The 26253-nt window shown below is 40.4% G+C and overlaps 2 protein-coding genes and 1 long non-coding RNA gene across 12 annotated transcripts in view; 1 reads left to right on the top strand and 2 right to left on the bottom strand.

The window, feature by feature from the left end:
* Window positions 1-893: 893 nt before the first annotated feature.
* The window catches only part of pdxdc1 (pyridoxal-dependent decarboxylase domain containing 1), a 127451-nt gene continuing 102091 nt past the window's right edge, over window positions 894-26253 (top strand). For 8 of the 10 annotated variants that reach the window (XR_013802022.1, XR_013802023.1, XM_079646595.1 and 5 more), the window contains exons 1-3: window positions 894-1156; window positions 21803-21933; window positions 22043-22108. Coding sequence is in view for 6 of the 10 variants with exons in the window: in XM_079646595.1 (XP_079502721.1) it covers window positions 21857-21933; window positions 22043-22108 (143 nt within the window). In the remaining 4 variants the exon portion in view is untranslated. Of the gene's footprint in view, window positions 1157-5296; window positions 5388-21802; window positions 21934-22042; window positions 22109-26253 lie in introns of all 10 variants that reach the window. The other 2 variants (XM_079646594.1, XM_079646593.1) reach the window with 1 other exon arrangement.
* On the bottom strand, window positions 2246-5288 carry LOC307017112. The gene is made up of 4 exons (XR_013802025.1): window positions 4188-5288; window positions 3890-4021; window positions 3694-3803; window positions 2246-3608 (listed from the first exon to the last, which is right to left on the bottom strand). It is a non-coding gene; the product is annotated as an uncharacterized lncRNA (long non-coding RNA).
* LOC307016195 (zinc finger MYM-type protein 1-like) lies at window positions 10478-18286 on the bottom strand (the record flags this gene model as incomplete). The annotated part of the gene is made up of 3 exons (XM_079645238.1): window positions 12873-18286; window positions 10584-12096; window positions 10478-10542 (listed from the first exon to the last, which is right to left on the bottom strand). The coding sequence occupies exons 1-3, from the start codon at window positions 13044-13046 to the stop codon at window positions 10478-10480; spliced, it is 1752 nt and encodes a 583-aa protein (XP_079501364.1). The 5' UTR covers window positions 13047-18286.

Below are 26253 nucleotides of genomic sequence, written 5' to 3'. Positions count from 1 at the left end.
AATAAGATTATCTTTCAATCCCGTTTGAATTGTGCCACGAATTACACATATGATGTTTGTCAATTTAAAAGATAATTTTGATAGTCAAATTTTTTTAAATGTGTCGTAAAACTGTGAAGTTACACATTTCTTTGTGTGAAGCGCTAAATGAACTACAACTCTGGTCTTGCACACGTCACCAACACCAAGATGGCCGTCACGTTGGTACATTTCACCTCTTTCTTTCAGAATGAGGTGAAAAGTATGAAAAGAGGTGAAAATCACTACAAGTCTGGGCATGTTGAGAGCTGTACATACGAAAAAGGGGAGTTAGTCGGTTCCGTAAGAGCCAGCATGCGGGACCGGCTTTACAAGGTTTCGGTGAGTAACACGAGTGTAATGTCTAACGTTAATATCAGCTGGCTAACATTAGCTAACAAGGTACACTCTCGTGTTTTGTTTTAGTTGCTCTTCGAGAACAAGCAAGAGGTACTATTACTGGTATGATAACAACCTGGTACAAAGCACACAGGCATCTTGTTAAAGTAAGTAAGTACAGAAAGTAAATGTATTTTTAGCTATCTGGAGGTAATACATCAGTTATGACAGCACTTACGCGAGTCTGGGATTTGTAGTCTTTCTAGTTGCGTATTTTTCATAGTCTTATATTTCAACAGTTTTATGACAAACTTTGAAGTTTTTGACATGGAAATGATTTTTTAAGATTGACAAACAACATATGTGTAATTCATGGCACAATTCAAACGGGATCAAAAGATAAGTTTTCTCTCTCCATTGACTTCAATGTATTATTTTTTCGGAATAACGTCCCATGATGCGGAAGTAAGTGGGCGTGACTTCGCCACTCTATATAAATAAATCATTCATCAAAAAGATCCTTCCTCATCATCAGCTGCCACCTTATTGGGCGGTTCTCTGACAGAGCGTGACGTAGCAGCTGCCAGCGTGGAACGCACGTCGCTCTCCAACCAGGAAGTAAACTGTCCGGTCCGGGTCTGCATAATACAGACAGAAGTCCGAGCGGTGAATACGTGTCGAAGTCTCCATTTCAGCTCGCTTTCCCGAACACCTCCGAAGGGACACAGCTGTAGGCCCCTGCCGCTGAGTGTCCGTCCCTCCCGCCCCTCAGAAGAGGCTGCCGGGCTCCGCACTGAAGGTAAGGAGTCAGGTGCTAACTAGCCTGTGTGTCCGCCCTGTGCCGGGCTGAGCACTCTCCAGTGCCCTCTGTTCTCTGGAGCTGTACCGGCAGCTTTCTGGAGGAAGCTGCATGAAACTATAGACTATATTTATAAATGAATGCTGTAATTTTCTCAGTGTAACATGGAGATGCTCTCACTGTGTCCCCTGCTGACCTGCTTCTGTCGGGAGGGAGGGGGGAGGTGCGCAAGCGCGCTTCCTCTGGTCCTGCTGTCAACATGCCCTTACATGTTACATTAAAATAAGAAATATACCTTATAACTTATTTTTGACTTGCTGCTTGCATTACAATGCAAGCAGTTTGTGCATTTAAGAGTGTCGAACAATGTAGGCCTATGTCCTATATTTTAGGACTGGGCAATATGAAGAAAAACTAATATCAGTATACTTTTAAACTAACACTTTAATATTGATAATGTAACAGTATTTTAGGGTTGAAAAAGTGTCGTAAATAATGATAATATTCACTTGAGTATCACAAACTGCTAAAAATGTAAACGAACATCAGAATATGTTATGTATTACAATATTTTTGTTTCTGTACCCACAGTCATTGTATTGTTCTGGCAGCGTATGACAACAGACTTCTCTCTGAAGTGCCATCGTTCTCATCATAGAGTTATGCTTATTACTCCCTGATATTAATTCTAGAACCTGTGTCACTGGTTTCCGAGCAGCTGTTGTCTAAAGTAAACAGTGATTGGCAAATGAAGTGTCCACACCCATATATTGCTTCACGGTACTCTTTCACTCAGGCCTGACATTACAGCCATCAAGTGTGAAGACTACATCAGTTTGTATCAGGCTGGAAAAGAGTTGTTGAGTTTTGTATTTGGGAATTTTATAATAATTATAATTGTATTTCCAACCAAAAGATGCTCCTTCTACAGAGTTAAATTAGATCATTTAGAACTGTTAACTGAAAATAAGACTGATGCTCAGACCAGTAATGCTAACACTGTTGTTTATGGTTGAGGATCTGTGGGGTTTATTCTCCCAAAAATATAATTTACAATTTAGCAGACGCCTTATTCCAAAGCGACTTACAATGACCAATTACAGGGACATTCTCCCTTGAGTAACTGAGGGCTGAGTGCCTTACTCAAGGGCACACTAGTAGCAGGGGTGGACTGGGACAAAAATTCAGCCCTGGCATTTTCTGTCCAGACCAGCCCACTACATTTTCAGCGGACACTACATAGAAGTCCACTAAACTTGCGGCATCTTCTCTCATGCATACTACAAAGGAGAGTCATATTCCTTGATAGCAGTTAACAAATAAAGCACTTAACTATGAACTCAAGGACTAAAATTGACAGCTATATCAATCAATCTTTATTCATTATAGTGTCAAATCACAACAGAAGTTATGTCATGACTAGGGGTGGGACGAGACTAATGGGAAGAACCCTTATGCTACCCTTTCAGTTTTTAGTCTGTGACTGTGAAAATCTTTTGGTGTAAGCCCAGTATTAGTTAAAACCAGACTCGGACAATAATAACAAAAAAATATCCTGACAAATAATCTAAATAGAAACATATTACAGACAGTAGCAGCATTAGAGCTGAAACTCACTCACTCATTATGAAACCATAAATAGAGAATTGAAAAAAAAATAATATATATATACTGTAGCTGTGTGAAAAGTCTAAGACATGGGTTACAGGTCTGAATAGATATGCATTCTCATATACGTGTATGTGCACAAGTATGTATTGCTCTATACTTCCTCGTCCGCAGTCAGCCAGCTCCACTCCTCACCAAATTCGTGACCTGAAAGAAACAGCAAACAGAACTTGTACTCAGTATCTGTGTACTGACAAATATATGTAGCCATGTAGCCTTTTTGTGACGTAGTGACACTTAGTCAACAAATGTATCTGTCATGAAGGATGACTTAAGTCTCAAAAGAGCCCTAAGGCCTACCTGCATAACTGTTAATTGAACTTAAAAGATATGCAGATGTTTGAAATTAAAACCATCAATATGAAAATCTTCAGCCAGGAAATAATCATAATCAAACCTTTTGTTTCAATCTGAGACAAAACAAGTTGCATAATAAACTCACAAAGTCAAGACGAAGCTCTCAGATATGATGGATGACTCAAGCATCATAGAAGAACTTCTAGCAGGTCAGGAAAACCAGTTTGACAGGAGATAATGGCAGCAGAGAATATAAAGAGACATTTATGAATTACCAATTGTCATTTTATCACACATATAGTATGTTTCTTCACATAAACCTTTAAACATAACATTTAAACATACACATATTGCATTCCTCTCACCACATGAAATAAGCTCAGGAACCTAAAAGTGGCCCAGTGAATGATGGAGGAGACAAAGCAGGTCCTCAAAAGGGGACAGAGGGAAAACAACTCCTTAGGCTCTCATATATAGGGTGGTCCACCTAAAAGAGACATGGAAACATTATTAAGTCTCATCATCACAAATCAAGTATGAATTCATATAACATTATAAGACACATGACATACTCAACAAATCATAGACTTCTCAAAAAGTGGTGAAGTGGTAAGGGAGCAAATCCTTGAAAATGGACGGAGGGGGAACAACTCCTCAAGCTCTCACATGTCAAGTGGTCAACCTGAGAGGGAATCGGATACATTATTAAGTCTCTAATCATCACAAATTAAGTATGATTTCATAAAACATAAAAAATGATAAACTCACCATACTAGAGGAGACTCAACAGCCAAACTTTGGTGCAGTGAAGGTAGAGAGTGGAGGCAGAGAGAGAGCAAGTCCTCGAACATGGACGGAGGGGGAACAACTCCTCAAGCTCTCACATGTCAAGTGGTCAACCTGAGAGGGAATTGGATACATTATTAACTCTGAAAAATAAATAAAATGTTTTCCTCTGTCCTGCACCTAGAGTTGAAAACTTTTGGGATGTGCGTTTCTTTCAAAACTTTTTTAAAATTATGAAGTATGAATTTATACAACATTAAAAAATACATGATAAACTTACCAAATTCTAACAGTGGTCCTAAATGAGAGAACAAGTCCACATACAGTATAGAACAGAGGGAGAACGACTCCTCAAATATATCAGAACAACCTGTAATGGAGAATAATTGATAATTTAGTGTACATGATCACACCATTAAGGATCAACACATAAGCACAATACAACTTCTGAAAAGCATCATTAAAATGACAAATAATGAATTACTACATCCATAATGTGTGATGTGTGATAATAACAATAATATTAAATATTTCTCGCATTATCAGTGGAGCAGCTTTTTAAGCAGCTCACTCTTCTCTGCAAGTCTGTCTTATCACAGAGTCAGAGTCCAAGGACATGAGGATGTCTTTCTCTGTGGACATCAACATAAATGCCTCCAATTTATCAGATGAGAGGGTGCTTCTGAGTCTGTTTTTAATAAACTTCAAAATTGAAAATGTGCGCTCACAAGCCACCTGTGTGAGGGATAATGTAAGCAGGTATTTATAAGCAAGGCCTAGGACAGGGTATGCATCTGTTAGCATGTTGAAACGGCGAAGTATCTGGTAGCAGCACAGAGGGCATTCTTTGCAGGAGCAACAGCTTATGGGAGTTATCTCAACCTCTTCTGTGTTGTCCTCCTCACCACCTGATCCATCTTCTACTGTTCTTGCTTTGTACTCTGCCAATGGGGATGCCTTCAGCCTGTTCCACTGGAGTGCAAAGCTTTTCAACTCGGCCTGCATATTTTCCTTGGTTGCCCTGCTGTCAAATCCTTGCAAGCACTTGCTTAAGTCTTGAAGGGCAGACTGGGGAAGAGCACTGGTGCAGAGCTGAGGGAAGTTTCTGGGATCCAGACATGCCAAGTCAGCATATAGATTGCCGTGTGTTTAAAAAGCGCCTATGAATGGCTTCAATTGCTGTGTCCATGATCCGGTTATGCACATTCACCTCATAGGATTTTTCTGCATCATCCAGGGTCTCATCCTGAGCCATCTCTCCAGGCAAGACTTTCTTCATCCTCCTCCTCTTTTGTGGCAGTGTTGCCTCCACTTCAATGTCCGTGTCATCTCTCTCTTGGATTTCTGTGTTTGTCCAGTTGACAAATGTGTCTGCTGCTTTTTTTACAGATTCAAAATCTCTTCCCAAGCTTTTCAGCATATCCTGTGTCGATGCCACCATTCTGTGAGCAGAGAGGATGTCCAATCCTGCCGTCTGAAGGTATTTAGACAATTGAGAGGTATGTTCAAATATGCGGAGGAAGATTTGAGCCGTCAAGATCGTCTCATACAGATGGAGCACTGAATTTCGGACTCCAGCTTACAGCTTCCTGCCTACCACCAGCCAAAGACCAGTATAGAGGAATGTTAAGCCCTCCCACTATTTCCCAAGAGGGCGTTGCCACATTTTCAATTTCAGGTTTTAACCAGGAGATGGCGCTTCATTCACAAATACAGAAAGACAAGTTTCATGGACTTTCAGTTGTGTTTTGAAGAGCATTTTAACACATCAATATTTTAGATCAACTAAAGTATATCTAATCTTGTAATTCAATAATATATAATCTTTATATATTAAATAATCATAATTATAATGTAAATGTTTACATTACACTTCTTTATTTGTTATGCTCATACTTTAACCTTTACAATAGTTTGCTTTAATATGCAGTATATTTTTGTGTTTGCTTCCTCCTGCTCCCTTTCGGACACATACTGTATGATTTATTATTATTATTAATATGAAGATATTATTAAGATAAGATAAGATGTTACTTTATTGATTGAACATTTTAGTTTAGAATGTGCTGTCCCACGGTAATTCAGAAGGCTCACAGGTCACATTCCGACCATTATTTAAAACAATAGGTGCTTTCACACCTTCTACAGTTTGATTTGTATAGAGGGAGCTCTGTCAGTTTTCGAATTACCCATTTGCTTTCGGGGAGCCCTATTTTTCAGAGCACATCCTGCTACTAAATATGTCACACGCACGCTCTGTTGACTGGCGCAGCAGCGCGGATGCGATCAATTGCTATAAAAACACTCTTCTACTAATACAGACGGTGTCACTATGCCGGCGGATGTGGCCGTTGTTGAAGCCTCTTCAGGCTCCGCATCGGCAGGCCTCTCCCTCGGTGTGGAGCTGTCAAACTCGACCCTAACGCCGCTTACAGCCGGCCAACTAAAAGTTGTTTTCCGTTCACGTTGTCATTTTTAGACTCCTTCGCTTCTTTGCTTGTGAATCCAAAAGCTGTGACGCTTGGCTGTTTTCGTTTTGCCATATTTTTTTATTACACAGCCAGAGTTAAAAAAATATCAATATGAACATTTCAAATACCGCGCCGGCATCACCGCCATAATCATAGCAACGTAAGTAAGAATGCAGCGCCACCACATACAGATGGCAACACCCAGACATATTCACAAATATAAAACAAATATTCAGAAACTGTAATGAACAATAACTGTTATTTATTTCAAGAACTGTTATTTACAGAAATTCAACATTTCTAATCTGACACACAAATATGCACGACTGTTTTGGGCTCCCCCTATTTATCTCAAAGTCAGCCTTCAGGGGAGCTCCCTCCCTCTTCGGGGGAGCCAAGCTCCTCCTAGTTCCCCCCCATTTCGAACAGTGACTGTGGCTGAATGGCCAGCGATTAGGTGCGGCGCATTTATCATAGGTGATCAGAGCTAACTGCCTGCCGTCAGATTTCATTTAAAAAACAGATCTGATTTTAAGACTATTTCTGCGCTCATAAAGAATGATAAGAATAAGAATAATGCGTATTGAACTGGTTTCATTCATTAGTGAGTTTATTAAATACTAGAACCGCCAATCGGGTCAATTTGTGTGATGTGTTGTTGTGTGTGTGCAATGTAACTTTTTTTTAAATAAAATATTAAAGTCTCCCAGTCCCTGACTTTTCCTGAAAGTGTGTTATGTAGCACCCTATGTTGTTAAAAATTGCATTCTAATAGCGGGATTTGACAGGTTTAGGTAGGCCTATACAAAAACCTCTGGCGGTTCTAGTGTTAAGGTAATTAGGTACAGTAGAAGCCCTTTTTTTATCAGTAACGAATTTAGCAGTTGAACATAAAAGTCAACTAACTGAGGGTCACTTGCAATGACAGTGTTGTGTCTAACTGTAAGCTTGTCACTCAGAGTAACCTACCGTTAATTTAGCTGCTGGAGAAGAAAGATCAAGGGGGGAGGGGGAGAGAGAGCTGTGGTTGATGGGCCATTAGTTGTGTAAATACACAGCTGAGAGCTGCCGTTTCATTCAGACTGTTTAAAAAACTGTAACAACGGACTATTTTTCTTAGCGGATGCATGTCAATTTAAATCAATACATACAACTATTTTTTAAATCAATACATACAACTATTTTTTAAATCAATAAAAAAAAATTCTAAATCCATAAAAGCATTTCAATTAATATTGGGAGTCATGTCGTTACTTTGTTGAGAATTTGGCCGTGTAATAAGCGGGATAATTTGCAGCGACTTGTTCCTTATGGGGAAAATAACACCCGTCGTGTGTGTGTAGAGGTGTGTGTGGTTAAAACACTTTCATGAAGTGAAGGAATTTCCTTCTATAAAACAGCTGTGGGCAGCAGTGAGTGTCACGGACATGAATTCATAGATCAAGGCAGACTGGTGCACACACTCTCCTGTCCTGCCAGGCGACACGCCCGTTCTAAGCCGTGTCCCTCACTCCTCACATCCCAAGCATCCCCACAAGTGTATTATGTTGTTACATCGTTTCAGATGTTATGTTTCAGTTGTGCTCTGTCTATGTTCAGTGATGCAAACTTGTCACCTTTCGGCGAAATTCGCCGTTTTGAATCCAAAATAAGTCGTTTGTGTGATTCATGTAGATCTGCAATACAAATATTTTTGGGGTATGGGGGGGGCTGGGACCCGGAGTAATCTGCGGCCGTGAGCTGTTATGTGCCATCATGACACGCATGGTGTTCTTTTTTTATATATTATAATGAAGTACGAGCTGTGTGCACGAGTCTTCCTGCCTGTCGGCTCTGCTCATGGATGTATAATAAGGCTCTGCTGCTCCGAGATGATGGTCTAGCTTCAGCAGCTACATTACCTACGGGTGCGTTCGTTAATATTAACTGTGCGTCCGGAGTCACTGTGGCACAGACTGGACTGCTGGTGAACAGCTGTTAGAACGGGCCGTTCAGGTGTTCAGAGCACAGCTCCCTGTCGGAGCGGCAGAGCGTGATGTGAACTGAAAAGTTTTTCTGTGGCAATATTATTTAAAGAATCGTTGAGCTAGCTAGCTAGCATACATTGTCACTATCTGCTAACGTTAGCTTTAGCCTTCTATTTCTAATAGTTTTTTTCATAGGCTATAAACAGAGGTGGTATAAGTATATATATTGTACTTGAGTAAAAGTAGAAGTACTCAGATCTTGTACTTGATTAAAAGTAATAGTCCCAGAGTGTAGGAATACTCTGTTACAGTAAAAGTCCTGCATTCAAAATGTTCCTCAAGTAAAAGTAGAAAAGTATTATCATCAAAATATAGTGAGAGTAGCGACAGTAAAAGTAGTCATTGTGCAGATTGGTCCATTTCAGAATAATAGATATGGTATGTTTTATAATGATTGATCATGAAAGTGTTCTCAAAGCTGCTAAAGGTGCAGCGAGTTTGAATGACTTTGTATACTGCAGGGTAGCTTGTGGATTTACTCCAGGTGGAACTAAAGTCTGATTTAACACTTGATTATATTTCACTTAATTAATCCAGATCTGTGAAGTAACTAAAGGTATTAAATACATGTAGTGGAGTCAAAGTACACCATGTACCTCTGAACTGTAGTGGAGTAGAAGAACAAAGTAGCAAGACGAGGGAGCCGGGGGCTCGGATCCTTGTCACCTTTTTCATACCTGATGAGTTTGCATCCCTGTATGTTAAAAAGCCTCAGTCACCTTAATTCATGTAATAAAAACATCTCAGGTCAGTAACACTCAAAGCTAAATGTGCAATACCATGTTCAGCTCTGTTACTATTTATAATGTTATTGTTGTTACATCAGAAGATGTACATATTGAAATGATTTCTTAACTTACAGTAGGCTATTTTTTACAATGTGTGTTGGAAGGATTTATTAAATTACAATGAATATTGTCATTGTTGAAGGCTTTTAGAGAAGGGTGAACTATAAGCCTGAATTACATACAATTGTATACCTAAAAACATAAAAGCCACAATAAATAAGTCACAATTATTGTAGTTATTTTTACCTCCCGTATTGCTTTCAACCCGCCAGCTTTTATGGTGTTGTTACGTCACTAACTGTAAGCTTGTCACATACAGTCTATGGTCACTCAGAGTAACCTACTGTTAATTTAGCTGCTAGAGAAGAAAGATCAGGGGGGGAGGGGGGGAGAGAGCTGTGGTTGATGGGCCATTAGTTGTGTAAATACACAGCTGACAGCTGCCGTTTCATTCAGACTGTTTAAAAAACTGTAACAACGGACTATTTTTCTTAGCGGATGCATGTGAATTTAAATCAATACATACAACTATTTTTTAAATCAATAAAAACATTTTCTAAATCCATAAAAGCATTTCAATTAATATTGGGAGTCATGTCGTTACTTTGTTGAGAATGTGGCCATGTAATAAGCGGGATAATTTGCAGCGACTTGTTCTTTATGGGGAAAATAACACCCTTCATCCAGATGAGGATCCCTCCGCTACACTTTGGGATCCTGATCGACCGACGAAACTCCATTTAAAATATACATATTTTTGGTGAATTACTGAGTTTAGGCACGTTAATAACGTTTTGATGACGTTGAATACAGTATATTCATATGTGTCAGTGATTTCATGTCAATTCGGCGAACATAAACATAAATGATCGTGGTGAAGATGATGATTAAATTAGGATTAAAAATCGAGAGCCGGGCTGCATTTCCTCCCGTTCATTTTTTTCGAATAACAAAATTATTTTGTTAAATAACAACATGTTGATGTTTTGTAAATGATTACATGTCTCTTATTTAGCACAGAGTATGATATCCGTGACATATGGATCTTAACAAAGTTCCGCGTACTGTATCTGACTTTATTTCACATGAGCTCCAGTGTGGAACCCCACTGCACCCCCTGGTGGATCAATGATCCATTGCAGCTGGCTTCATTATAAATACATTTATCTATCACGGGGGCGGTCTCAAGTCAAGCTGGAGGTTTTCCCTTGAGCGAGGGCAGATCACGTACCAATCACGGCCCTCGCGTTTCAAACTGTCCGAAATGAATCGCTCCATCTGTACTTAAGCAATGACTCTGCATATCCTCTGGCCATGACACGGATACATGGTTTCACTGTTGCCTGTTTCTGTATAGCTGATAATGTCAACAGCACATCAACGTACAGACCATCTTCCGGTTTTCCAAAGAAGCCAAACACCTTCTTCAGGGCCTCATGCTTGGCCCACCAGCGTGTCTCGCCAATAGGAGCAAGGCGTCTACGTCTCTTGTTTCGGCCTGACTCTTCCCACACATTCATTCTTTTATATGACTCTTTGATGAATACCGCAATGCCATTGAGGAGCGCAAACAGGGACCCACTCTCAATAACAATCTGGGTTGTGTTTGCAAGCACCAGATTTAGTACATGTGCGTAGCACCATACATGCACCTGGTTTGGAGATTGTGCAGACAATAGTGAGGAGAATCCTTTGTATTGGCCTTGCATGTTTGATGCCCCATCAGTCGCATTTCCAATGCACATGGTCTTGCTGAGGCCCATTTTGTCCAGAACTTCTGACAGCATGTTGACAAAGGCCTGTCCAGTGGATGAACTGCACTTCAGCACTGCAACAAGCCTCTCATGAACAACATCACTAACATACCTCATAATTATAGAGCATTGATCCTGAGAGGTGATGTCCTGTGTTGTTTCCAGCTGCACTGAAAACATTCCTGCTTTCTTGATATCACTGGAGATGTTTTCTTGAATCAGATGGTGAATTGCATCTATCACTGAGTTGACTGTGGTTTTGGAGAGTAAAGTTACAAGGGAGCCTCTGCCTCTCGTGCCACCAGACAAATGCAACTTTTTGCTGTTCTCAATGCAGCTGTCCAGGTGCTCTTTTAAACAAAAATCATACTTCCCCAGTAGAAGTATGAGTTCCAAGAAATTACCATGATCAACTGTGTGGTCTTCCAGAGTATATGCTGCCTCATTTTCTGACCTCCTGTATGCAAGCCCCCTCTTCCCAAGAACCTTGATGACATCTATGATGCGCTCCAAAACCTGCCGTCTCTTTCTGACCTGCTCTCTGTGCGCCGACATCTGACTGCCACCAAACACACTGCTGATATCAGCACTGGTGGATTTCAAGAGGTAAGCTTCAGCACAGTTTCTGTGTCCACTGCTTCTCTCATGCTCCTCTGTGCGCTGGTGTATATGCCTCCAATCTGACATTCCACTGATGAACAGACTGCTATCAGTTCTCTTACCGAATGCCATGCAGATGAAACAATACAGCATGTGACGCTCTGGACAGTATGTCAGCCACCTTCTAATGGTGCCGTCTCTGCTACAGAACACTTTCTGCACCACTGGATTGCTACTTTTTTGCTGAGGATGGTAATTTAAAAATGACTGGAGATTTCTCTGATCAGGTTGTGAAAACAAATCTGTTATTTGACTGGCACACTCATAGCTCTCAACAGCTGTTTCCCTCTCAGGTGATCCTGTATTTGGGCTGACACACTCCTCACTCTCTCCAGCCTTTTCCCTCTCAGGTGATCCTGTCTTTGGGTTGACATACTCCTCACTCTCCACAGCCTTTTCCCTCTCAGGTGGTGCAGTCTTTGGGCTGCCTGAATTGGTCTGGCTCTCTCCCTGAACTGACCAGCTGGACTTGCCCTGAACCTGTCTGGGCTGGACATAGGGAAAGCATTTATCATTAGATGGGGAAATAACTCAAAACTACAGAATAATGTACAAGATAAAAGATTAGTTCATATTGAACGAAACGTTCGCGAGCGTAACAACACTAGTGGCTTTGCCATGTTTTCATTATGACACTTAGTGTTTTCCAATGCAAAAAAGTCAGATCTTTGTGACAATACCTGAAAATGCTCAAGACAGCACTATACACAGCCATTTGAAAACTACAGTAAAAGTAACACATTTACAAAGAAATTAAAGTTACACACAAATTATGAAATAGTTATCACCTCAGTAAACAATAAATGAATTGAAAGATTACAATAAATTCAATGGCAAATATTGCAAATTAATCTAATTATTTCCTATAGGTTTACTTATATTTTTTGCTCAAATTCAAAGTATCTCATCTGTATTTACAATACAGCTTGATTCTGCAGCTTCATCTCTACTTACAGCTCGTTGGTCCATGTGAACGTTTACTGTTGCTATGGCTACAAGAAACCGCTGACGTTAGCAGCTCTTAGCTAGCCTAGCTAAATCATCTGAACAATAAAAACCCATAATATCACAATTCGGCATATTTAAACAAAATCAACCACAACTACCAACATTCACAGCCCTTCAACTCTGGGCTAATATGTTGTCACAAGTAGGACTATGCAGTTAATTAGGTCACATCACATTCAATGTAAAAACGTTTTCTACTTTTTTTTTGGACATGTCTCAAAAATGTAGCCTAGCCAGCCCAGGCTAACGTTACTTACGATGTATGCCTCCACTCGCTCGTCTCCCGGCGCAGAAGCACCTGCTGGGGCGGTGACCCCGGAACCAAATAGGTCCGTCAATTTAGAATATTTAGCAGCCTCCACCTCCAGAGACTTCAGCTTTTTAAGTCGCAGTTTTTCAGCGCCACCCGGGCGTTTCTTCTGCTTATCCATTTTCAGCTCAGCAGCAGGCAGCCCGTCCCGCGACTCCCACCCATGCCATGAGGTCCCGCCCCGCCCCGCCCCGCCCCACCCTGGTTTGTGTTGTGATTGACAGCACTGTCAGGGCTCTCTGAGCTTATCAGCTCATGATTGATTGACAATGACAAACAATAGACCAATAATATGTGTTGATGCTGGCAACACACTGCTAGCCCTCTGTAGCCAATTGGCCGGCCCAATTGGAGGGAATTTAGAGGGGAAAAAAAGAAAAGAAAAAAAAAACATTGCGGACCGGCCCACATTGGGTCAACGGCCCACCGGGACGATGCCCGGTATGCCAGATGGCCAGTCCACCCCTGACTAGTAGTGGTGTTCCACTCTCTAAAATACGCCGGCTCTACTTAAATAAATTGAGGTAACAATTTGCGTTGATCTTTTTAAGTATTTCCAACTTAATCGATTATTAAGTTCATCCGAGTACCCATTTATAATCTGATTAACTCAATTAGTTCAGTACTACAAACATAATTTGCTTTCACCTTTTAAAAACTAAATTAAGTTGAACCAACTTAATTTTAATCGTAAAGATGGAGTGATATTAAGTTGCATTTTGCTTAATTTAAGCTATTGTAATTCATTAATTTAAGTCCATACTACTCAAAAATGTCCATGCAAATTGTTACCTTCATTAGTTAGAAACTCATTTATTTGAGTCAAAAATAACATACACATTTAAGTTCCACTTGTTAACAGTTTATTTTAAAAATGTTCATTACACAAGGACCTTTTTATAACAAATGTTCTCAAATATGAAATAAAAGTAAATGCAAAAATTTAAATAAAGGCTTGAACCTGCTTCCAACGTTTTTAACATCTCTTTAAGGTAGTTCAGGTTTAGTGTGCATAGCCCCATTAGCATGGCACAGGCTGGTCGCATCCGAGATTTGAAGGACTTCTGTTCCTTCAATCACTATTGCATCCGCAGCCCTGGTCAAGACAATCTTCAGCACCTCATTGCTAACTTCCACTTCACCAATAAGTAGATTAGAAAATACATTTCAGTGTTTTTGGTGCAATCAGATTTGAAAACATTGCATTGTGTTTCAGGTTAACACAAGTTAAAGTATGATTTAAGCATCGTTTTTACTAACTTAAGTTTTCCTTGAAGAGATCCTCCTTTTCACGAAGACACACCCCCAAGCACCGGATAGCAACCTCTTTTATTCTTTCCACCGAATCATCCTTAAAAGGAGAACATTTGAATGTTGAGAAAGAAAAACAAAGGCTTGTTTGCAAAAACTGAACATGCTGGGCATTGTCAGTTGCTGTTCATATTTATTTTTAATTAAGTTTTTATCAAATGTAACGTTAATTCTAACAAGAAAAAAATAATATATACATACTGTATTACAAATAATGAACTTTGACTGCAAATGTGAAACAAAGGATACAGGAGGATACAAACACTGTATATGCAGTAAGCAACTGAACAAAAATGGCGACTTACCAGTTAACTTGATAGATTATTAGGTTAAAATTATGTTGTTCCACTGCTATCAAGTGTTCCGCTTCCAGGATGAATGCAGATGGCTCCAACTCAAAATGCGGTCTAGGACTCAGTTTTGAAACTATACAGTTGAAACTCAATAGATATGAGTTACTCTAACTTAATATATCCCTATAGTTGAGTGAACGCAGAAATATTTCTTCAAAATCATTACATTTGTAAGTAAAACATTTTTGTTCTTTTTCAGTTTGACCGATTTATTAAAATCAGTTGTAAACTAACTAAAATAAGTTGAGGTAAAAAAACAAAATGTTCCATGTTGAAAAAATATTTTTTTAAAGTGGAATCTACTAACCCCATGAATCATTTTTTAAAGTGCAGGCGGGATTTGAACTCGCAACCTTCCGATCCTCAGCCCACCTCACTATCCATTCAGGGGCTCCCAAACTTTTTCAGCATGAGACCCAAAACAGAAATGTTGTGGTCCTAAGGGACCCAAGCTCAAAAATGTTATGATTTTCCATAATATCTACAGTTATAAACAAAGAATGCAACACACCATGAATTTAAAATGTAAATGAAAATATTTATTTTATTATAAAAGTGCAACGCAGCAATTAGGTTTCTCACCATAACAACCTTCCCTTTGAGCTTGCCCAGAAAAAATAAGGATCAAAGCAGAAAGACGAAACATGGGACGTGCAGTCAAGTATATACAGTACAAATTTAAATTATACAATTGTCAAAAGTGCAATATTAAGTTTGTCGCTAGCTCAAAAACTATGTACACACCATTTTAAACTATTTTAAATGAACCAAGAACAAACATGTTGTAAACAGAAAGGGACAAAACACTAACTATAGGAAGTGCAGTCAAGTGTATACAGTACATCACAGGTGAAACCAAATTTAAATTATCGGAAGTGCAACATTAAGTTTGTCACTAGATCAAAAACTATGTACACACATTTTTTAAACACTTTTAAATGAACAGAGCTGTTTTAAAACACTGAGAGACAAATAAACTCAAACACTTGGTAACTGATTTACTTTTTTTTGTGGAGGCTGACTTGATATGATGCCCTCAGTGCCCCTCTGTTCCCTTTGAATGCCTGAAAATAACAGAGAAGATATTATCATTAACATTGCTGCGTTATTGGGTGATTTTTAATACCAGCCGGCGTACGCTGTATACCCAATGTGGACCTGGCAACCGCATTTATAGCGCATTACATTACATGTTACTTGTTAGACGCTTTTATCCAAAGCAACTTACTTACTCAATACTGTGGAGAATCCCCACAGAGGGATTTTGACAGGGTTGTTGCACAAAAGATCCAAGCGCGCACAGAAGAAATCTGAGAGCAGACATTTCACGAGCGCACAGAAACAGCCTGAGTGCGAAGAGAAGGTTTTAAGCTGGAACACAGGAAATCTGTAAGCAGAAATATATCTGAGTACAAGCGTACAGTTTGAGCAGAAACAGAGCAAATCTAAGCGCAAGCAGGCACTATTTGAGTGTGAGGACAATAGGGGTTTGAGGGATAGAAATACATATTCTGAACGTGAAATCAATAAAGTATGCTCTCAAATGTAAAGACCACGCTCTTGAATAAAGATAGGGAATAACCCCCATATGTATTCTATGTGCATCACACAGCAGCAGTCACGTCCGTGCAGCTGATACTTTCTCTCGCTTTCCTTCTCATAATGCCGGTCACTTTCCCTCTAATCTTCCTGTGGTTATTGTTTCTCTGTTTTTCTCCCGGCCGTTTAAAAAACATTTCAGGCTAGTAAAAGTTGAAACACCGCTCTGTACCGCTGCAGAATGTAGTGGACTCGCGGGAGCGAGTAGAGGACGCTTGAGAGCGCACAGCTGGCGGTCCGCTCCGGGGCTTAGTCAGCATTTCATCCAACTTTGCATTAACAAAACAATTTCACAACAGACCCTGACAAACTCACAAACACACAAAACAAAGGATTAAAATGAGTGACTTACTTTTCCGCGGTCAAAACACTGCTTCTTGAAAGACTCTTCTTTGCAGATGAAAAAATCCTTCGATTTGTCCCGATGCAGAGGATGTTTTGTTTGGAGATGCCGGTCCAATTTATTCATTTTCAAGCTTTCGTTACTGAGCACCTCTCCACATAAAACACACTGAGGCCGCTCCTCTCCATTTCTAACAGCTTTTGTGAAGCCAACGTTTAAAAACTCCTCTTTGTATCGTCTTTTTGCCATCACGCTACAGGCCACAAGGCAGTGCACTTACAATAAGCATGTTAATGTTAATCTAACAGCTCCGGTGATCCACTAGCACCACCCCCCCCCCCTCCCCCCAATTTTATATTTTGAAATGCTCCCGATTTCTGAGGTCTAAAGGTTGGCAAGTATGGTTGGCAAGATGTTGTCCCTATTTATTTTACTCTGTTTGTTAAGATGCTTGCTACTTATTCCGTTCATATTTTGGCTAATTAGCAAGAATGCAATGTGTACAGTTTGTAACTTAGAGTTTGACCCAGCAATAAGTCTCTGAAAGGCGGGTAAAAGTTGTGTGGATAGAGGCAGAGCGCAGCGGCAGGCAGGCAGAGAGGAGCAGGCTGCAGGCTTAGTGACGTAGAAAAGTGTTGAAATCTGGATCCGTTTTTTTCAGATCCGTTGCAGCCCCTTTTTTTAGAGATTTGGCTTAGGAGGAAAATAGAGAGGGTTGTATATTCTGACACTTGGTGAGTTCCCTGGAACACCGGGGACACATATTCATGTATAAAAGACGTACAAAGGTGCATTTTGCATGATAGGTCCCCTTTAAGAATAAATGCCACGATAAATCCAAACTGACCAAGGTACATTATATTGTTCAGCGTCCTTTAACTCTCACATTAGGATTTACATTGGGGCACAATAAACCAACTCCTCTCTGCACCTACAGTGAGGCAAAAAAGTATTTAGTCAGCCACCAATTGTGCAAGTTCTCCCACTTAAAAAGATTAGAGGCCTGTAATTTTCATCCTAGGTATACCTCAACTATGAGAGACAAAATGAGAACAAAAAAATCCAGAAAATCACTGTCTGATTTTTAAAGACTTTATTTGCAAATTATGGTGGAAAATAAGTATTTGGTCACCTACAAACAAACAAGATTTCTGGCTCTCACAGACCTGTAACTTCTTCTTTAAGAGCCTCCTCTGTCCTCCACTTGTTAACTGTATTAATTGCACCTGTTTGAACTCGTTATCAGTATAAAAGACACCTGTCCACAACCTCAAACAGTCACACTCCAAACTCCACTATGGCCAAGACCAAAGAGCTGTCAAAGGACACCAGAAACAAAATTGTAGACCTGCACCAGGCTGGGAAGGCTGAATCTGCAATAGGTAAGCAGCTTAGTGTGAAGAAATCAACTGTGGGAGCAATTATTAGAAAATGGAAGACATACAAGACCACTGATAATCTCCCTCGATCTGGGGCTCCACGCAAGATTTCACCCCGTGGGGTCAAAATGATCACAAGAACGGTGAGCAAAAATCCCAGAACCACACGGGGGGACCTAGTCAATGACCTGCAGAGAGCTGGGACCAAAGTAACAAAGGCTACCATCAGTAACACACTACGCCGCCAGGGACTCAAATCCTGCAGTGCCAGACGTGTCCCCCTGCTTAAGCCAGTACATGTCCAGGCCCGTCTGAAGTTTGCTAGAGAGCATTTAGATCAGGGATGGGGAACCTCCGGCCCCCGGGCCGTATACGGCCCGCGAGACCATTTGGCCATTGGCCTCGAGGTAATTTATAAACACACGCAAAAAAGAAAAAAATTCAAGAAATCTAGAACGCAAACAAATTAAACAAAGCAAGTGCCTCTTTTTCCTGGCCAAGGTCAGGGTCCTTGAACACAACACGAGCCTAACGTGTCATCACGTGGTACATGTCTCGTCTGACTAGGGTGCAGTTCTGACGGAGAGCACCAGAACGTCGCTCCAGCACTTCCAAGCAGTACCAATAAGGAGCCGTACACATGCTGCAGTTTTTTCGTGGCTGTGTCTTTAGTTGTAATCCCAGTAGTGATCTGTTCATCTGTCATACTGCCCCCGGACCCTGCCACAACCGTGCACATGAATGTATGCGTGAGTCATGGTAAGATATCTGGATTAAGAGGTTGCTTTTTCTTTGCACAGCATGAAAGAAAGGCCAAATGAATGGGCTGTGATTTTAGTACTTTTAAGCAGAGGTCAATAATTTGTACGGCCCTCGGAGGATGTTGAAAAAATTGAAATGGCCCTTGAGAGGAAAAAGGTTCCCCACCCCTGATTTAGATGATCCAGAAGAGGATTGGGAGAATGTCATATGGTTAGATGCCCCCCCGGGAAGATTTTTTTTTTAAATGTTGAAGTTAAAAGCATCTATCTGGTGCACTTTGAGGGCAACATTAAGAGATCTATGGATACATCTCTCAACACCCATATCATATGAGACAGCTGTAAGCAGATTTCCTTTTTCTTTATGGATATTTTACAAATCACTCCCCTTTCAAACTGTATTCTTGTTTATTAATAACAACTTTTTTTTACTGTCATATAGTATTTTATACCCGTTTACTTTATTCTCTTATTTTTTTATAACTATAATGATCATATAAAGATGTGCCTTTACCTCACTGGTTGGAGAAAAAGCTTCTTATATTCGTTAGCATAGCTAGCTAACCAGATGCTAATAACAACAAAGTTATTGACTGTATCAATCAATCAATCAATGTTTATTTATATAGCCCAATATCACAAATGTTACATTTGTCTCAGTGGACTTCACAGTTTGTACAGAATATCAGTATGACAATACGACACCCTCTGTCCTTAGATCCTCACATCGTACAAGGAAACACTTCCAGAGAAAACCCACAGTTTAAAGGGAAAAATGGGAGAAACCTCAGGGAGAGCAACAGAGGAGGGATCCCTCTCCCAGGACAAACAGACGTGCAATAGATGCCGTGTGTAAATTGAAAAGATAATACATTTGCAACATAGGTAGTCCAAATGTTTGGAAATGCATGTGTGTATAATAGGAAGATGAATCCACGAGTATATCCATCCAGGACTTATGATCCAGGACCACAGCCACGACTCAAGATCCAGGACTCGCGATCCATGACACAGGACCGCAGGATCATCCATGACTCCGGATCCCGGCGTATATAGACACCAAAAAGAAAGAAATTTGGGGAAGCTGGGTTAATCGGAACATGAGAGTACACAGGTATAGACAGAGAGAAGGAAGAAGTAAGATGTCCCCTGACAAACTAAGCCTATATCAGCAAAACTAGGGGCTGAATCTAATCAGCCCTAACTATAAGCTTTATCAAAAAGGAAGGTCTTGACTGTATGATCAGTATGACAGATGAACAGATCGCCACTGGGCTTATAACTAAGACACAGCCACGCAAAAACTGCGGCATGTCTATGGCTCCTTATGGGTACTGCTTGGAAGTGCTGGAGCAACGTTCTGGTGCTCTCCGTCAGAACTGCACCCCTGTCAGACGAGATATATACCACGTAATGACACGTTAGGCTCGTGTTGTGTTCAAGGACCCTGACCTTGGCCAGGAAAAACAGGCACTCGCTTTGTTTAATTGGTTTGCGGTCTAGATTTCTTAATTTTTTTTCTTTTTTGCGTGTGTTTATAAATTACCTCGAGGGCCGTACCAAATGGTCTTGCGGGCCGTATACGGCCCGGGGGCCGGAGGTTCCCCACCCCTGGTGTAAATGAAAGAATGAATGGGGCCATGTATTGTGAGATTTTGAGTGACAACCTCCTTCCATCAGCAAGGGCATTGAAGATGAAACGTGGCTGGGTCTTTCAGCATGACAATGATCCCAAACACACCGCCCGGGCAACGAAGGAGTGGCTTCGTAAGAAGCATTTCAACGTCCTGGAGTGGCCTTGCCAGTCTCCAGATCTCAATCCCATAGAAAATCTTTGGAGGGAGTTGAAAGTCCGTGTTGCCCAGCGACAGCCCCAAAACATCACAAAATACCAGCAACAGTGTGTGAAAACCTTGTGAAGACTTACAGAAAACGTTTGACCTCTGTCATTGCCAACAAAGGGTATATAACCAGGGGTGCACACAACTTTCTCAGTGAGGTACTCAGATGAGTACCTGGAGTCAGTGTTTGGTACTCTAACTTCTGGCTCCCCTCAAAGTTCCCATGAAGCCCTCTGTATCGCGGTATACCTATTGAGGTATACCTAGGATGAAAATGACAGGCCTCTCTCATCTTTTTAAATGGGAGAACTTGCACAATTGGTGGCTGACTAAATACTTTTTTGCCCCACTGTATAATAGTTACATTTAGGTGCACTGTGCTGTCTCTTGACCTGCAAGGTGTTTTACCAAACAAGCTAACGCTAGCTGGTTAAATATGAAGCTCTTTGTATAACAACAAAACAAAACCTACCTTCTTATATATCAACTTTGTCCACTTCGATCAACTTTCTTTCTTCCGGCTTCAATTTGCAGCACTGTCGTTCGTTCTCTCTATGTCTGGTCAGACATCAATCTGTTCCACGTAGTGCGCCCCCTATAGGCCTGCAGCATTGTGTATTTTTGGGTTTGTATGTGTTTTTGACTTTGCATATCGTTTTTTGTATTTGCAGCGTTTTTTTGTTTTTATTTTCAGGGTTTGTTTGTTTGTTTTTCATTTCAGGATTTGCAGCTGTTTCCTGCTTAATATTGTAACAGGACTTGGCAGATAAAGAGGAAAGTGGTAGTGCAGCAATCACGACAGAGGCAGTGTACAAATACAAAAAGAGGATTTATCGCTATCAAACTCAAAAATACCTTCCATTAATCAAAGGCTAACGTAGCCGGGCCGCTAACCGATTTAACAGCTTTCCCAAAACGTTTTCTTGCACTGGGAGCCTCCTGCTCCCTCCATGTGCCACACACAACTGAGCAACTCTGTGTGCTTTGTCTCCCTCGAGGGAGTGATTAGCACCAGGTGAGGTCTCCACCCCTGCTCCCAATACTGCTAATTGGAAGAGGGTGGAGCCACCTGTTGGGAATGTAGGTGCCTCCCACTACCCTGCCTCTCAGCCCCTTACAATATGCGTTTTTGGCCGTTGTTCTGCGTTTGCACCTGCCGGCCACCGTAGAATATACTGTATGCTGTGAATACATCATCAGTGTGTACATGTATGAAAACTTGGTAATTGTTGCAACATTTGTAAAGTTCTGACTAAAATAATAAAAATATATCCTTGAATTTTTTCCCAGCTCACACACACAAACACACACACACACGCACACACACACACACACACACTTTAGATGATGGTGGACTCCACGTTTGCTCTAGTGGGGAAGAACCTTAGTGAAGCCATGAGGATCCTCGGGGACGGCCAGAGGTAAGATGAGACAATTTACAACTAGCAACACATATAAACCCCTTTTTATGTCTGTCTGGTGTTGAGTTTCTAACCAATAAACATATCTCTGTGCTCTGCTTCTGTTCAGAGAGACGGAGGCAGGACCAGAGAGGTGGCGCTTCAGAGCCAGCATCCCTGGTCCCCTGCAGGGAGAGTAAGACACACACACACACACACACACACACACACACACACACACACACGGACCAAGCAGTTTGACAACAGGACACAGGAGTGCTTTAAATAAACTGGGTTTTTTATTTACCCAAAAGTCCACAGAAAACATCATCCATTCATCATTTCTAATAACTAGGCCTATAAATATGAAGGTAGATATGGTGCAAAATGTGAGAGCTTGTAAAACCTGATGTGAGCACTTGCAGAAAATAAATTTGAGCTTGTGTGCATACATTTACACTTCTATAAAATATCCCCGTATCTGTGAATCAAATTTGAAGTCACAGAAGAAGAAAAAATGAACTTTGTGATGAAATGTTCACTTGCAGAAAAATATATATTTTTAAAATATATTTTCCATTATAACTGCAACTTGGTTATTACAACCTCTCAAATCAGTCATTACAACTTCACGAATCTGCTCTGTGGCAGTATACATCGACGAATCTGCGGCCTTGACTTTTGCTACACTTCTTGCGATGAATGTGTCGCAAAAGTAATTTTCACCTGTAGATGTGGGGGGAGGAAGGGGGGTTGGAGCGAAGGGTCGCAAGCTCGGTCAGTCCAAGCGGCAAACTCTGGGGCAGAACCTGGACGCCAATAAGGAAGTAACACAAACTGCAGTTCATCTATTGGCCGATAGGCGATGACTGCAGAAAGGAGGAATTTCCATAGACCCCCATGTTAAAATGCCCAACTTTACAGCAGAAATAAACATGTTTCTACCCCTGGATGCAATAAAAAATATTCAGGATATAGTTAGATTCAACCTTCATGATTATGGATCTGTGAGTGAATTGTTTTCTAACACGACCCTTTTATTTATATTAGGTCTTAGAGTTTTTGCATAAATTAGGGCGTGGTCACATTGAGTGACAGCTCTGTCAAGTGACTGCTGCTGTTAGCTTCTTGTCTCTCTGCTAGCTTCTCCGCGAAGCTACAGGGACTCTGCCTGCTCAGTTTATCCAGGGAACACAACTTGACCCCGGCCATGTTTGTTTTTTTTCTTCATGCTTATATATCGGACTATTGTGACTCGCTCTGCGGTTAAAACAGACGGTGCATAAATGCGATTTTTGCGGTAAGTGAAATTTGAGTACTTATTTATGTGTTTATGATTTTAATCAGCTACGTAATGAATGTTAAGGCTTGGGTTAGCGTGTAAGTGAGTGGTAGCTACATCGGTGCTAACGATGCTAACCGTAGCCTCCAAGTTAAAATCATAGACTATATATAAAGGTTAAAACTAAATAGACAAGTGTTAAGCGTTAAGTGGGATAATACTGTAGAACAAACGGCTTCTATTTGAGGTTGATAAAATAAGGTCATCCTTGTAACTTAGAGAGATATTTTATTATGTAGGTGGGAACTGTATGCATCGCTAAGGTTAATTTAAATTGGCTATGCTCAAGTATGTAGACAAGCTAACGTCGAAGTAGTGTATGTGAAATCAACCTCACAATAAGATGTGTGTGTATTACAATTATTAATGTCAAATTTCAAGATGATTAGTTAGATATTACAATATGGTTGGTTGAGCTGGAGTTCATTATTGAGCTTACACGTTAACGTCAGTCATATCTGAAGAACGAACCCAAACCTTGCTGTTTTTATCAATTGCATTACCAAATGGGTATCAAATAAACAGTAAGCATTGGTAACACAACTTCCAAAGTTACAGTAAAATAAAAAGGACCCTGACTCGGAAAATACACAATCCAACATGTTCAACAGAAGATAATCAGTTATATTGTTTGTACACATGGTACTTTACATATATATCTGTTTGTTTAAGGTGTCCAGGTGATGCAGGCAGGCTGGACCAGAGTGAGAGACAGAACTGGACTCCTCACAGCAGTGAACTTCAGCTCAGGTACAAAAACTCTTTTTTTCATACTGTACAAAGAATCAAGAAAGATATTGGTTGAAATAAATGAAGTATTGACTTGAATACACTGATATACATTCCATTAAACAATACTAAATACAAGATTACCTACACATCAGTTAAGTTGAGGGTTTTTTCCATTCAAAAAGTTACATTTAGATGTTAACAAGCAATATGATTTTGTCAGCTTTCTAATGTAATGTATTGAAGGCAAAGATATTTAACACATAGTGAGAACTGCTACTATTTATCTCTCAATATTGTCTGTTAAAAACGTGGTAAAAGTTATTATTTCAGTGGGACAACAGAGCAAGCTTCTACAGTTGCACTACGTTTTGATAACAGTTAAATATTATTTTGATAATAAAATGAATTTGTTGATGAATTTCATACTGTTCATTCGTAATCTGATTGTCTTTATAGCTCACTGTTGAAATAAAAACATTACAATTACAAAATAATTATATCTACAGCCCCTAAACACACAAACACATCTCTTTCATAAATAACACACTTGTTCTGCAATAATATGTTTTATGTTTCCTGTAATTTTTGTTAGGAAAGGACATGCCTGAAAGACACGACTCAACATTTTCTCCTTCTCTGAGGGTCAAGAAGAACATCCAAGAGGAACATTAAAAGTTGATGTTATGAGATTTTAAGACCAGTACAGGACATTCACTAAGAAACTACTTTTATTGTGAAAACACAGTCAGCTGATCTGTGCACCTATTTCCATATCTACACTACATCAGCTGATTATTTCTATTTGCATCACTTTATGAGCTTCACATCACTTGTGCCTTGTACGGCAGAGTTTGCAATGTCACAAATAAATGGGGCCAATCTTCAGTCAGATGTGAATGTGTAATCTAACATTTTCAGTAAGAATAATGTACGAAAGGAGTGCAAATACAATTTATTGAAATGTAACCCAAAAGTTAATCAAATGTTTTAAATAAAAAGCACAAGGTGTAAACCTATTAAATGTATAAGTAAACACATTTAGTCAAATAAAGTGACAGACTAGGCCTGTGCAGTTGGTATCAGCATGGGCTCCTCCATCAGGCCTTGTCCTCCTCGCTGAGGAAAGACCCTCAGTCAGTGTTGCCAACTCCATAGTAAGGAAAGTAGCTGTTGGCTGTCTGAAAAGTCGCCAGAAGTCCCTAAATGACATCATTGCCTAATTTGCATATCATCTAATGGCGGTAAAAAAACGTTCCACCCCCTTCAAGGAGGACCAAAACTTGAAACCAGAGTAAATCCAGATGACAGTAGATCAGAAATGTCTCTATTAGAAAAAGTAGAAAGTAGTTTTAATAGTTTTTAGAAGAAATCTCCCTTACAATAAAGGCAGTATGCCCGTGTGTCATCTCCAATAAATGGCTTCAACCATCCTTTTAAACTCAGGGTTTGATTCCCACTCCTTTCCGTACTTTTGTGATTACAGTTTAGACTGTGACATGATGACCTACGTGAATGTTTAGCTTGTCACAGAGAGGCACACACACAGTAGACGAGGTGATCAAGTGACTGAGGCTGTCTGTGAGTCAATGCAAAGCAAAGGCAGTTATTTATTATAGTGTGACAGTGAAGAAACATTTACATTTTAAATCCCGCTCAAAACCAGGACGGCTTGGCGCATGCACAATTCATTTACAGTCTCGACGCGGGAGGGTGTGGCTGTCTCCTCTCTGCTCTGACTGCAGCTGAGCTGCTGCGGGAGGCAACTAGCGCCTGTGAGTACTATGGGAGGGCAGAGCAGGGGCAGAGGGGCTCACGGCAGCACCCGCTGCTCGTTAACTGCTGAACAATATGTGAGTCTCCAAACACCAGAAAAGTCCCTAATAACACCATTACAAGTCGTTAGATAAGTCGTTAGTCGCTTTTGACAAAAGTAAGTAGCCGGAGGGTTTGGAAAGCCGCCAAATTTAACGACAAAGTCGCCAAGTTGGCAACATTGCCCTCAGTCCTCTCCAAACCAACAGACAGGACGTCCATCACACGGAGGTTTCTCCCTGAAGTCTCTGCAGCTCTCTGGACACCACGCTGTCTCAATCCGTCCACACTGAATATGAGAGGGGGAAAATGAAAATAATAAACGCTTTAGACAATAAGAAATATAAAGTTGACTGTTGAGTTGCTCAGTTTTTTTAGATTGTCAATACTATTACTGTATAACTAATATATCAGGTTAAGAGGCACATTCAAATAAAGATTGGTCTTTAAATACA

The sequence above is a fragment of the Notothenia rossii genome (genome assembly GCF_949606895.1).
Source record: "Notothenia rossii genome assembly, chromosome: 8".
Taxonomy (NCBI): domain Eukaryota; kingdom Metazoa; phylum Chordata; class Actinopteri; order Perciformes; family Nototheniidae; genus Notothenia; species Notothenia rossii.
Note: the sequence above shows the minus strand (reverse complement) of the source record. Positions and strands in the feature narration are given on the sequence as shown.